The 13,612-nt window shown below is 39.9% G+C and overlaps 1 protein-coding gene across 2 annotated transcripts in view; it reads left to right on the forward strand.

Moving 5' to 3' along the window:
• The window catches only part of ZFHX4 (zinc finger homeobox 4), a 181,266-nt gene that overhangs the window by 13,064 nt on the left and 154,590 nt on the right, over positions 1–13,612 (forward strand). For both annotated transcript variants that reach the window (XM_024578293.3, XM_024578294.3), the window contains exon 2: positions 10,203–12,835. In XM_024578293.3, coding sequence (XP_024434061.1) covers positions 10,249–12,835 — 2,587 coding nt within the window. In that variant the 5' untranslated portion in view covers positions 10,203–10,248. The remainder of the gene's footprint in view (positions 1–10,202; positions 12,836–13,612) is intronic.

The following is a 13,612-nucleotide window of genomic DNA, read 5'->3' on the forward strand; positions in this document are numbered from 1 at the left end:
CCTCCACTGAAATGAATTTAGAAAGATTTAATAACATAGGAAATTAAGGGCTTGAGAATAAAGTATGTCCCACACTGGGGTAGAAACAAAGAAATAGTCTTGCAATGGCTTAGTCATGTTTATTGGAGAGGATTTATTTGTGTTACTTCACAAATTCTGCTCTGCTCCTGCGCTTGTGGAGAGGGGTGGGGACCTTTAAGAGTCAGTCAGCGGGCTGTTTTTCAGTAGGGCAGAGGTTGAGTAGTGTTACTTAAATCCCCAAAGCAGCATTCAGTGACTGTGAGTCTTTTTTTTCCTGATCTTATCCACTCTGGCTTCCCTTTCCTACTTTTGATGGAGTTGGTCTCTTACGACTTGAAGTGCATGTATTTACACAAAAATTTCCTCCAATGTTCACAACACATTATTCCAGAAGAGGCATATTAGTGGAGGGTGATGAGAACTGATGATATATCTGTAGATAAAGCCACCCTCCCTTGCAGTCGCGTCAGAGTCATCAGCTCATTTGTCATGGCTGAGGTGAAAATGCCAGGACCAATGAGGGTATGAGTGCTGAAGGGGGTGAAAGGGCTTTTGAAGGGACACATTTTTGTGCTGGGAGTTGGCCCTAGCTTAGATTTAGCTCCAGGGAAATGGTATTAGGCAACCCTGGGTACAAATCCTTAGCATAACAGAATTAGCTGGGAAAATGGACAGGTAGAAGTCATGAGGATGGGTACTTTTCTGGAGACCTGTTCTAGGCTGCAGGCCAGAAATGGAAAAGAAAGAGGTGGTTGGACTGAAATTATTTTAAAGAATGTGTTTTATGCAGCTCCATTGATTTCGGCAAGGTTGAACTCCTGTATCTGCACGGTATCAAGGAAAGACCGACGTAGTTTGTAGAAAGGCTTTTGTTTTCAATTTCACTGCATTAATAGAAATTCCATCCCAACACCTAACATCTTTTCAGGGAGATAATATTTGAGAACTCAAAGGTAACATTCGGGCAAAAAGTACTTTTGACATTATCTTGGAGTGAAAGTTAATACTTAATTTAAATTACAATAATTGTGGTGCGATACTTGTTGCATTGTTGAATTTGCACAAAACCAAGAGGCTCAACTTTGTTTACATAGACTTCTGAAACTAACTGAAAAGTAACTTATTTTCTTTAGCTACAGAAGTCCTTATCTTTGATAGACTAACACTAGCAGATTTATTTCGTTTTGGATCCAGTGTACTGTTCTTTTTTGGATAATGTACCCATACAACCTTCTCTTGTTTAATTCTATTGATTTACAGTGTTAAAGTGAAATAATCTGATACCTGTTTCCTGCCCTTTGAGTATTTGTCATCAAAGAGGCTGATTAGTTTTTCCCCCTAGGTCTTTAGCTGTTTTAAATGTATAATTATCATTGCATGTCATTTGATAGCTGCACTAATTGCTGGCAACTATTGTCTGTTTGCACTTAATGCTGAAACCTGATCAACATCCTGCTTTGGTTGATGTTGGTGGTAAACTTTAATTAACTCTTATTGCATTGAAGAAGAGTTCAGGCTTGGTGCTAACTAATCATTTACCTTCATTATGTCCTGACAGCTCCACTTGTTCTTGGTCCTAATAGATACACCAGTCAGTAAATAAACCGGCAAACCTTATGCCTGGTGGTTGCTCCTCACTGATACTTTGCTACTTAAAGTATAAGATAATTGGGCCCTGATAATTATTTAGTCAGTTTAGTATCTCTTTTTCTGCAGACACCAATCTTAATTGCCTCTTTCATGCTGGGCAATTTTATTTTAATAGAAACTGTAGATTTGAGATAACATTACTCCTTCAACATGGTTCCTATGAACAGGCATCTTTTGAATCAATACAATTAAGCTTGTCTCGAGTTGGAATTCTTGTCATTATTTTTCCTGAAATACTTTTCCTGTAATGATATTGAAGTTAAAGTAATCAGGTTACCAGCAGATCATGTAGAATTCAACTCAAAATTGCTGGCTGCTTGATTTTAATTTGTCTGACATCAAGTTTGTTTGAAAAGGGATAATATGTGGGTAAACCAAGGAGCTTATAATTATGGTTGACATTTGTTTGTTTATAATGAAATCTAATTAAAGTTCATACATTTAAAACACAAAAGTTAATTACTGAATTGCTCACTTCACTTATGGACAGCAGTCAAATTAACTTTCAGGCCCAACACGTACGTGTACGTACACAACCTAAACAAAAGTCTCTCCATAATAGAAATAAAATAACCAACTAATCTTAGGATCAAACATACCCTTTCCAATATTTCATCCAGAAGGAAACTTGGCACTCCACTATGTCTTCTATCATGTTAGTCCTACTGTGGTTTTTAATATAAAATAATTTAAAATATTTACATGAGATATAAAAAGAGGCTTCTATTTGGTAACCTCTAAAAGTATTGTATAGTAAAAGGCTCTTGGTAGGGATGTTAGGGGAGAAACTCAGTTCTTCTTGCTGACCCAGTAAAGAATTACAGATCAGCAAGCCTATTAGCTTGCAAGAAAATTTTATTAATGCTAAGTTCTAAAGGGAGAGCAAAACCAAGGGTGGCAAAAGCAGAGTGGCCACAGGCCAGGTGACCAGCACCTGGGTGGCCAGAAGGCCCCTAGCCAGAGGCTGGGTGGCCAGGGATCCCCCATGTGGCAAGAGAGTGAGTGAGGGAGTTACATATTGATTGACAGGTAAAGGTGATGCCAGCTTCCCCCCTGGGGAGACACAACAACCCAAATGTAGGTATGTGTGGGGAGTCTATTGCCTGAATCTTTATCTTGCTCTAGATTCTATTTGTCCATTTTGCATATGTGACGGGAGGCAGACAATTAACCAAAGTTATTTTATGGACTTTTTGGGGGGCACTGTGGGCCTCCTCCCTTTTACCCTTCCAGGCCTTGGGATGAGCACACAGCCTCAAGGTTTTCCTTCTCTGAGCCACTGGTATCGATACACTCAGACTTTCAAGCCCCCACCCCCCGCCCGCGCAAACACACACACACTGTCATAGTATTGCTTGTGTTGTTCGGAATGCCTGGCAATCTTACTGAACCAGGCTCAGGACTGCTGAGGTGGTGGGTGAGATGGCCTTCCTTTGCTTCCAGCCTCCTGTATTAAGTTCTTTGTTAGATTGCAGTAATGAGGGCCCTGCCTTTATTTCCCCTCTGGCCACTCATTCCTAGCTGCTATGTAACAGGGATTTAAACATTATGCATATAAATTTCTTCATTAAAATTATTTTGAAATCATTGCTTGAATAGCTGACCTGTGATTAGTTTTATGAAAATAATTATGGTAGGTTTAGCCTGTATGGAATGACTTTTTTAAAATAATAAGAACGTGCTTACACTATTGCACTTACTGTTATATTTTCTATGAGATTATATTGGTGAGAATTATGAAATACAAAAAATTATATAATTATTTTCTCTTTTAAATAGTCAGCTGTCAGTAGATCAATAATGAATTTTATACATGAATAGGCAAAGAAGGAAAAATACAGGTATCTGTTAGAATATGTTGTCTTCACATTGTATATAAGATAAATATATGTGCAGAATAGTTTTCACCAGTCTGATAAATCTCTTTCAAAAGCCCAATATTCCATAGTTCTATATGCCTAAAGAAATAATTAAAATGAATTTTTAAAATGTTCCTACGTGACAACTCAAAAACATTTCCAACTGAACACTTTTAGATTGCGTGTCATGCCAGACAGATTATCCAATTGCATTTTAAAGACTAGAAATATAAACATATGGAAAACATGGCAACTATGATTTATAAATTTCTAAAAATGATTGAGCAGTAGTCCATGTTTTTCCAAGGAAAACTAAAGGGTTCCATGTTTAAGCTTTGTACTTAGAAATGTTATTTACTTGAACTTTCAAATATAGTCAGGATTGAAGGAAAAGGGCTTTCAGAAGGGAAAAATGATTCTGTGCATAATGGAAAGGCTTTGTAAAATTGAGTGTAATTTATACAACCTTTTAGTATTTCCAGAGACTTTATTTATATGTATTTTAATATAATACTTGATCGATTTATAGATTAATATTTATTTAGATGAAACAAAGGAAGATGATTGATAATGAGGTAGGGCTGAGTAACTGACATGCAGAGGCATCTTCTCCTTCTATAACGAAAGGGGGAAAAAAAAGAAAGCTGGTGTATTCTCACAGTATTGGCAAACAGCAGCTTTCTAGTAATGCTTTAGCTGATTAGGACATCCTTACCCTTTAATGAAGCAATCACCACAAAGCCCCGATGTCAGCTGGAATACTAGCAAAACAGTATCAAAGAAGGAATCCGAGGCACTGAACATAATTACAGCTCATGTCCTTGTTTCACATCAATGCAAACTCTTCATTTTCAATTAGAATGAATAAGAAAATTAGAAATCAACTTTATTGATTAAAAGTATCAAAGTTTGTTTACAGAGGATAAAGTATTGGGTCCATCTTGGTCAGTGATTTTGAATTTTTCCTGAAGCAAACAGTTAACATGAGTCATATAATAGTGGACTTTGGTTAAGGAGAGTTTATTGATTTCTCTCGAAGGAAAGTAACTGGAGTTTGATTAAAGCTGTGAAGAAAACTGAGTAAAATTCCTATTTCCCACAACTAATCAAATTAAGAAGTACTGGAGTCATTGGCAAAGTGTACCTTGACTCTTTAGAGCTCTGCCATATATGTTTGAGGATGTGTCATTGTCATAGCAAGTCCATGAAGGTTTAGAGATAAGTGAGTAAAGGAGGGAAATTGAAGGTGGGAAGGAAAAAATGAGGAAGAGAACGAGAGAGAAAGGAGACCACTGAACATCCGTCACAAAGGTTCTGTTTATGGAGAAGAAAGTAAATCTGCATTCGATAGCTAATTTAGATCTTAATGAGAAAAAGGAGGGGAAAATGACTGAGTTGATTTGCACACTCATGTTTGTCTTGGGAAACTTTCCCTCTTTAAACATTTGCTTGTTTTAAATTCTTTATATATTTGGTTACATCCTTCTCTTCAAACTTAATTACCTTCTCCCCTTTGTCGTGACATGGGTAGAAAGTTTTTGCCGTGTCAAGAGAGGTCGTCACACATTCTTGTGCAGTTCTCTTCATTAATTCCTTCTTGCAGAAGCATTTTCCCTCGTGCTGGGAAGGTAGAGGGTGTGCAGAGGAGCCCTGGAGCATCAGCAGGAAGCTCTAAGCTGGTTAAAGCAGCATAATTGTCTGGACATAGACTGGTCTTTGTTTGTGTGGTTCACTCCGAATCAGCTGTAATTAACTCCAGAGTGTTTCCAGATTGCCAGCAAAGAAAAATTACAGCTTTTCTGTTTTAAATTGTAAAGCTCACAAACATTAACTATGCACATTGCATTTACTTTGATATATTTCTATCCTGCAAGGAAATAAAAAAGCTTATTTCACTCCCCACCCCCACCCCCTCTAAAAATGGGTTTTTTGTGAAGTTATTTGATTTAGTGACAATTGGAACATAATGGCTCCTTAGTAGTTGGGCTTAGAATTTTTTACTTCATATTTTCAATCCTTGGACATCCTTGGATTTGTCTTTCTTCACGCTAACAATTTTAATGCTGCAGTGGGAAAGATGTTATACAATAATTGATGAGATACTGAACATATACTACAATAAGCAAATTGCAGAGAAAGCTGAGTAAAGGAAACCACCAGAACCAACTTTAAAGACTGAGATCAAAATTGCACCCTGACGTAACTTTACCTGTGTTTTGATATATCAAAAGAGAGGCTGTGAGAAAAAGTCCCTCTTCCCTCGGTCAGCATGCCACACCCTTTAAAAGTTTCTGTACAGTAGTTTATAATTATGAATTCTGACATGGGTAGAAATGAGGTAGTGGTGTGAGCTAATACAGCCTAGTACACAAAAGATCTGTCAGCAACTGATGAAAAAAAAAAAAAAGTCCAGCCAAAAACTTTTTTTCTTTCCTCTGAATTTAACAATAAGGAATTTAAGCCTCAATGTGTCTTTAGCAACCAAAGAAAAGAAGCTCTTGGTGTCTGCATAATACCACTTTGATAGATTTTTTTCATCAGTTCTCTGTACGTGGCAACAAATAAACAAGTATAATTATACTTGTGAGGGTCCATTCATTGCTTTGTCAGGATTAGATATATGTGCCGTTTTCACACTGCACCTCTCTTTTGTCTTTGCCTAACTCACTATGACATATTGATAGAGGATTTGGAATGGGGAAAAGGCCACAGCAGAGACAGTGATGACCTTTTGGAAACTTGATATAATTCAAGGATATTTATTTATTTATTTATTAGGATTTGAAACTTGTTACCAAATTACTTTATAAGTGGACAACTTTTAACCCATTTAAAGTTGAGTAAATAAAGACTCAGAGTGTTAGGAGATGGCTAAAGAGCAGATGAGAATAAAAACAATAGGCAGAGGGGCGCCTGTGTCTTTTTTCCCAGCACTTTGCAGAGGCTAACCTAGCATTCCTTTCCCATTATTCTGTCCCCTTGATCAGATCACGTTCTTTTTAATCATTTCACAAACACTGTCTCACTGGACTGGAGAGGAGGGCTGGGACAATCTCAATTATAAAACAGAGGTATTTCGTGTAATAGATGTCAATAAATAGACTTGCAGGATTATTAAAAAAGAAAAGAGGTAAAACTGGCCTGTCTGATTTTGGGTTCTAATGGGAACTCTGCTTTCTGAATGCAAAGGAATTCTTCTATTGTTCAGAAAGTACCCCTTTCATTAGCTGGGCTGCTTGTAGGTGGGTTTGGTCATTTGGCAGAGCAGAGTGTAGGCAGCAGGAGGAAAGCGAGGCAGAATGAGCAATGAAAGTTCTTTTCTGCATGTTGTGTATTAGTTCTGAAAAAGGGATTTACATGAATTACGTGAACTACTGAGAATACCCCAAAAATGTGTACTCATATTCTAAGCAGACCAGCAGGTATGTATTGTTCTGAATTTAGCATTAAAATTATATCATTTTTTAAATTTGGAATTTCTCGAGGACTTTGGAGATTTTTATAGATAGAATATTTGGCAATTGAAAATAGATATTGGTGAAGACCAAGTAGAAATCAGATTAAATGGTGAAGCAACTTTTAGAAGTGAGTTTACTTGTTATATACTCATTTTGGAATGAATTCTGTGGTTCAAGTTAAATGGTTCTTTGTGGTCTTTTTACTGGGACTTATAAAAGTTTAGTGCAAATTTCCTAAATGGGTCCCATTGATAAAGGAAAAAAAATCTTCTCTGACACCAATGATGGTGATGTCACTTAGCATCATATCAATATGTAAAATATATGAACACTGTCACTGTACATATTGATCTAAATAATTTTTTAAGTCTACAAACTAAAATGATTTCATCAAAATATACCGGTGAACATTGTCATGGTAATAGTCAATACCTATGAATTAAAACAAATCAGGCAATATATTACTATCAATTCAGATAGGTTTGTCATTGTTGCTTTTGTAAAGAAATGTAAATTTGTACAGAAGACATATATTTGACTTAGCTTCTGATTAATGTGTACCTTATTGAGAAGAAATTGATAGGCAATTTGTATAAAATTATGTGGGAATAGTCTAACAAAATATATCCTACCATTTTGCTTTGGCCTGTGATGGATTCTTTAGTGTAGTTTTCATAATTTCTTTTACATGGCAACCATTTTGTCACATTTTTGGAAGTTACTTCTGGTAAAATAAACAGATAGGCTCTACTCCATACAGAGTAATATCGAGATGATACATTGCAGAGCCCATTCAGCATCCAGCCAAAGTCATTAACTACATATTACAGACCTCTCTCTGAGGTGTACTCAGCATGTGTGTAATAATTCTAGCAAGTATTTTTTGTGGGCTGAGAACTGTGGAAGGGGTAGAAGCAAAACAGAATTTAAATAATAATAAAAGCTCAGAAACTCCTTTACAAAGCTGAAAAGTGTTTGGAAACTTCTCTCACTTTTGTAGTTAAGGTGAATCATCTTCCACAAATCTGACTAAGTTATCTGATCATAGGAAAGAAAAAAAAAAAAAAACACCCTGGGTGCCGGAACTTCACATTTTAATTCAGGATCATTAACTTAATTTAACTGACCAGCTTGCTCTCACTCCAAATCTCTAGTCTATTATCACTGCCTTCCTCACTTCCTTCAGTCTATCAGGAGATTATGCTTTGGGCATTTTGGCTGCCCTCCATATATATACATTGTTTGTGCCAATTTGGTGAATGCAAAGGTAAACATTATGTTTGTGGACTAATTAGAAAATCATTAGGTTTTCATGCTCATGGTTATCAGATAATTTCAGAGAGTTTTAAAAGCTGAATGAATGCCATGAAGATAATTAACCTGGAGCTTATCAATGATTAAAATTATACACTAAAGCTTTGTGATGTTTGATTCGTGAGCAATTAGAATGTCATTTTAACCATGGCAGATACCACAACGAATTTTGATTTCATTTTTAATCTCTGCAGATCTTTTGATGTATTGTACACTGATCACTTCCTCTCTGATTTAGTTGACAAGATTAAATTTGATTACAGTCAAGGGAGTATTAAGAAGTTATTCCTCATACTTAATATGCCAGTGACCTTCAGTGAGGTTTTTCTTCTATAAAAACATTTCGTAAGGAATTTCTAAAATGCTTAGTAATATGGGTGAGCCCGGAGTTTTGTTTTCTTCTTAGCTCCCTGCCACTGTTGAAGTCTATGAAATAAACGTAAGGGCATCCAGGGTGAGACACTGCATCTCTTTCCTACCCAATAAAATATATAATAGAATATGGCAACATCAAGCTTCCTTATATCAAAAGTTATCAGCCTACTTGAAATGTTGATATTTTTACATTAAGGGGCTAGTTGCTTTGAAGTTACAAGTCCCTCATATTGTGAGACTTGAGAGGTTGCTTACCTGTTTCATAAAATCGAGACAGAGCCTATGTTCTAGGCTGAAAATAAACACGAAAGTTTCAGGCCACTCAGTGGTTGTGTACAGTGCCATCATTCTGCAAACTGAGAGATCTGCAGGGACTCGGAGAAGCTTAAGTTGTAATCAAGCTGCTATTACAGTAGCTGAGGGCTGCAGGCACACGCACACATACACACTCACGCACAGAAGGGGAACACATTTTTACCAGTACATGCTCAACTGTCCCCTGGTGCCTGACCCTGCTGCTAGAACGTGAGATGGCTTTCAGAGAGTGTACCTTGTTCTCAACACAGGGAGTTTATGGTCTAAGATGCTTGGTTGCAAAAAAAACTTTTTAAAAATTAAATTAAAAAAAAAGATTGAAGGATTTTCATCAGTAGTTCTTGCGTATGATTTGTTAAGCCAGAGGAGATGCTGATTGAGGCAGTGGTTGAGAGATGGGCAACTCACCAGGATTGATAACATCAAAATGGTGTTTGAAATGGTGTTCATTATGTATTGCAGTGAAAAAAAAATGGAGTGAACGCAATTGTCCCCTAGGATGATAGGACTGGTTGCAGTAAATATTAATTTCTGTTCTGTTGCCCACTGAAGTGACTGAAGTGTGGGGAAGAATTGTGATTGGTGCTTAATCAGGGCCAGCCAGATACCTGCTGAGAGCTTTTTCACAAGGAAGATTTGTAGTAAGCTGATTTACTGGCAAAATGAAAACTGGAGAAGAGTGTGGTCTGTGCTGCCTATGACTGTAATATTTCTAATTTTAAGGTTCCTTTATGGTTGGTCTCCCTTCCCCACTCCTCCCCGCCCCCCTTCTAGGCAGTGTCTGATAAAGTAAAAGGTAAATATTAAAAATTACAAGTTATTTGCATTGTTCTTTTATCCCTGCCCTCGTATGTGAAAGCCATTTCCATTATGGTCAAGGGGTTTTAAAGCCTTTACATATGTTATATGTGTTTTCAGAAAACAGGAATTAAAAAGATAGAGATTTCTGATATGAATTTTAGATTTGTGATGAATGCTCATAGCAATTTCAAAAATACCTAGGATGTCAGCCATGCCTGTGATAGCTATCTACATTATTTTGCTCCATTTACACACAGTCTGCCTGTGACAGATAGGTGTGCTGGTTTTGTTTTTCCCCTCACCTTTTTAGATAGTCAAGTTTACAGCTGCTGTAAATTAGTGATGGGCTATTAGTGAGCTGTATCATTATTTAATAAAAATGCCTTCTCTCACCTTATTTTTTATCCAGGTCCCTGACAGGCTGGATGAAATGAGATCCCCATGTAGCAATTGCCATGGAAACCTGTGACTCCCCTCCTATCTCAAGGCAGGAAAATGGGCAGAGCACATCAAAGCTTTGTGCAGCGACACAACTTGATAATGAGGTGCCAGAGAAAGTTGCAGGGATGGAGCCTGACAGGGAAAACAGCTCCGCAGATGACAACCTGAAAACGGAGGAACGCAAAAGTGAAGTCTTGCTGGGTTTCGGCATCGAGCATGCCGCTGCCACTCAGGTCACCTCAGCCAAGGAGATACCCTGCAACGAATGTGCCACTTCTTTTCCCAGTTTACAGAAATACATGGAACACCACTGCCCGAACGCCCGCCTGCCTGCCCTGAAGGACGACGAGAGCGAAGTCAGTGAGTTAGAGGACAGTGACGTGGAGAATCTCACTGGGGAAATCGTTTACCAGCCTGATGGGTCAGCATATATAATTGAGGACTCCAAAGAAAGTGGGCAGAATGCACAGACGGGGGCAAACAGGAAACTCTTCTCCACAGCGATGTTCCTGGACTCCCTGGCATCCGCTGGAGAGAAGGGTGATCAGGCCGCTTCTGCACCTCTGTCTTTCTACCCACAGATCATCAACACTTTTCACATTGCTTCATCCCTCGGGAAACCATTTACAGCCGATCAGGCTTTCCCAAATACCTCAGCATTAGCAGGAGTTGGTCCTGTGTTGCACAGTTTCCGTGTCTATGATCTCCGACACAAGCGAGAGAAAGACTATCTAACCAGTGATGGCTCAGCCAAAAACTCCTGTGTGTCCAAAGATGTCCCCAACAATGTGGACTTGTCCAAATTCGATGGTTGTGTTAGCGATGGGAAAAGGAAACCTGTTTTAATGTGTTTCTTGTGCAAGTTGTCTTTCGGTTATATCAGGTCGTTTGTAACCCATGCTGTGCACGATCATCGGATGACCCTCAATGACGAGGAGCAGAAGCTCCTCAGTAATAAATGCATCTCCGCCATAATACAGGGGATTGGCAAAGACAAAGAACCTCTTATAAGCTTTCTGGAACCAAAAAAATCCACTTCTGTTTATCCCCATTTTTCTACTACAAACCTCATAGGACCCGACCCAACCTTCCGTGGTTTATGGAGCGCTTTTCATGTTGAAAATGGTGACTCCCTGCCGGCTGGCTTTGCCTTCCTGAAAGGCAGCTCGGGCACATCGAGCTCTGCAGAGCAGCCGCTGGGGATGAACCCAATGCCAAAGGCTGAAGTGACCCTGGGGGGGCTGTCTAGTTTAGTCGTGAACACCCCGATTACCTCTGTCTCCCTCAGCCACCCATCGACTGAGTCGAGCAAGATGTCAGAGAGCAAAGACCAAGAGAACAACTGTGAAAGGCTGAAAGAGAGCACCGCTGTGCACCCCGACGGGCCATGCCCTGTCAAGAGTGAGCCCCCGGACGCGGGAGATGAGGACGAGGAGGATGTCTACTCCAATGAACTTGATGACGAGGAAGTACTAGGCGAACTCACTGATAGTATTGGTAACAAAGATTTCCCTCTCTTAAACCAAAGCATTTCTCCTCTATCATCCAGTGTGCTAAAATTTATTGAAAAGGGTACCACGTCCTCCCCTGGAACAGTTTCCGACGATGTGGAAAAGAAGCAGCAGGCTGCTGCCGTCAGAGCCAGTGGCAGTGTGGCTCCTGCCTACGGCCTCGGTAGCAAGGACTTCGCAGAAGCTGGTGCCATCAAAGACAGCCTCATGGCTGCTCCCCCCAGTGAGACAGGCCGGGGGGACGAGGACTGTGCAGCTCCTCCTCACCAGCATGGCTTCGCCCCCAGTGCTCCCGGCACCCCGGGCCCTGGAGGAGACGGCTCACCTGGCAGTGGCATCGAGTGTCCAAAGTGTGACACGGTTTTGGGGTCTTCGAGGTCTCTGGGTGGTCACATGACTATGATGCACTCAAGGAACTCATGCAAAACCCTCAAGTGTCCCAAATGTAACTGGCACTACAAATACCAGCAGACCTTGGAGGCCCACATGAAGGAGAAGCACCCCGAGCCCGGTGGCTCCTGTGTTTATTGTAAGACTGGACAGCCTCACCCCAGGCTCGCCCGGGGTGAGAGCTACACGTGTGGCTATAAACCCTTCCGTTGTGAGGTTTGTAACTACTCCACCACTACCAAAGGCAACCTCAGTATTCATATGCAGTCCGACAAGCACCTGAACAATGTTCAGAATCTCCAAAATGGCAATGGCGATCAGGTGTTTGGCCACTCCACCCCCGCCCCCAACACCAGCCTCAGTGGCTGTGGAACCCCGTCTCCGTCTAAACCTAAGCAGAAACCCACCTGGCGGTGTGAGGTTTGTGACTACGAGACCAACGTTGCGAGGAACCTCCGGATTCATATGACCAGCGAAAAGCACATGCATAATATGATGCTTTTGCAGCAGAATATGAAGCAGATTCAGCATAACCTGCACCTGGGCCTGGCCCCTGCGGAGGCAGAGCTCTACCAGTACTACCTGGCCCAGAACATAGGCCTGACTGGGATGAAGCTGGAGAACCCTGCTGACCCCCAGCTAATGATCAGCCCCTTTCAGCTGGACCCGGCCACGGCGGCTGCCTTGGCACCTGGACTCGGTTAGTAATTACTGTTTTTCTACACTCCTGTTAGCTTCTCAGCACAGTCTGACTTGGTGCGGTGCTCCCAGGTGAATTGGTGAGTGCAGACAAACAGGGTACAGTTTACTGGAAGGGACTTCCTCTTTAAGCTGATAATCTAAACATTTGGGCTTCAATTCAAATCTGAATGAACTCCATAGAGGAAGCAGTTAAGGGCTTCAGGGCAGCCTGACAGGAGTTAGCAAACTTAGTCTTCATTCAATAGCTTGATTAGCAAACACACATGTGTGAGTTGCCTGTAATCATTAGTTATACACCTTGCCAGGTTTATAGCTTCAGTTTTGGCAGTTATTCCCTAAAATATCAAACTTGAGCTTCTAAAAGGTAGACCATTATTTTTAATGAAATATTTGTGAAAACTATTTTCATGTCTGTGATTGAAGATAATTAAACTAACAGTAATACCGTTACCTTATCCCAGGTATTTGGCAGGAGATTATAGGCACGCCTACAGTCTTAGCCAAATCTCATCAAGCTTTAAGACAAATTGTGAAATAACAATTAATGCTTATGTAAGTTTATCTAGGCTCTTAAATTGCAAGCACATGACTGTTCTGTTATGGTATTGATCACCTCTCCGCCCTCGAAAATACAAATTTCAGAATGACATCATGCCCAGTAGGAGTAATTAAAGCTATCTGATGAGGGCATTTAGAAGTTGAAAGGGATGATTGTAATTGATCTTGATTCAATCCTATTAAAGCTTTTTATGGTTTAAGCTCTTAGAGAAAGCAC

The sequence above is a fragment of the Desmodus rotundus genome, chromosome 8 (genome assembly GCF_022682495.2).
Source record: "Desmodus rotundus isolate HL8 chromosome 8, HLdesRot8A.1, whole genome shotgun sequence".
Lineage (NCBI taxonomy): Eukaryota > Metazoa > Chordata > Mammalia > Chiroptera > Phyllostomidae > Desmodus > Desmodus rotundus.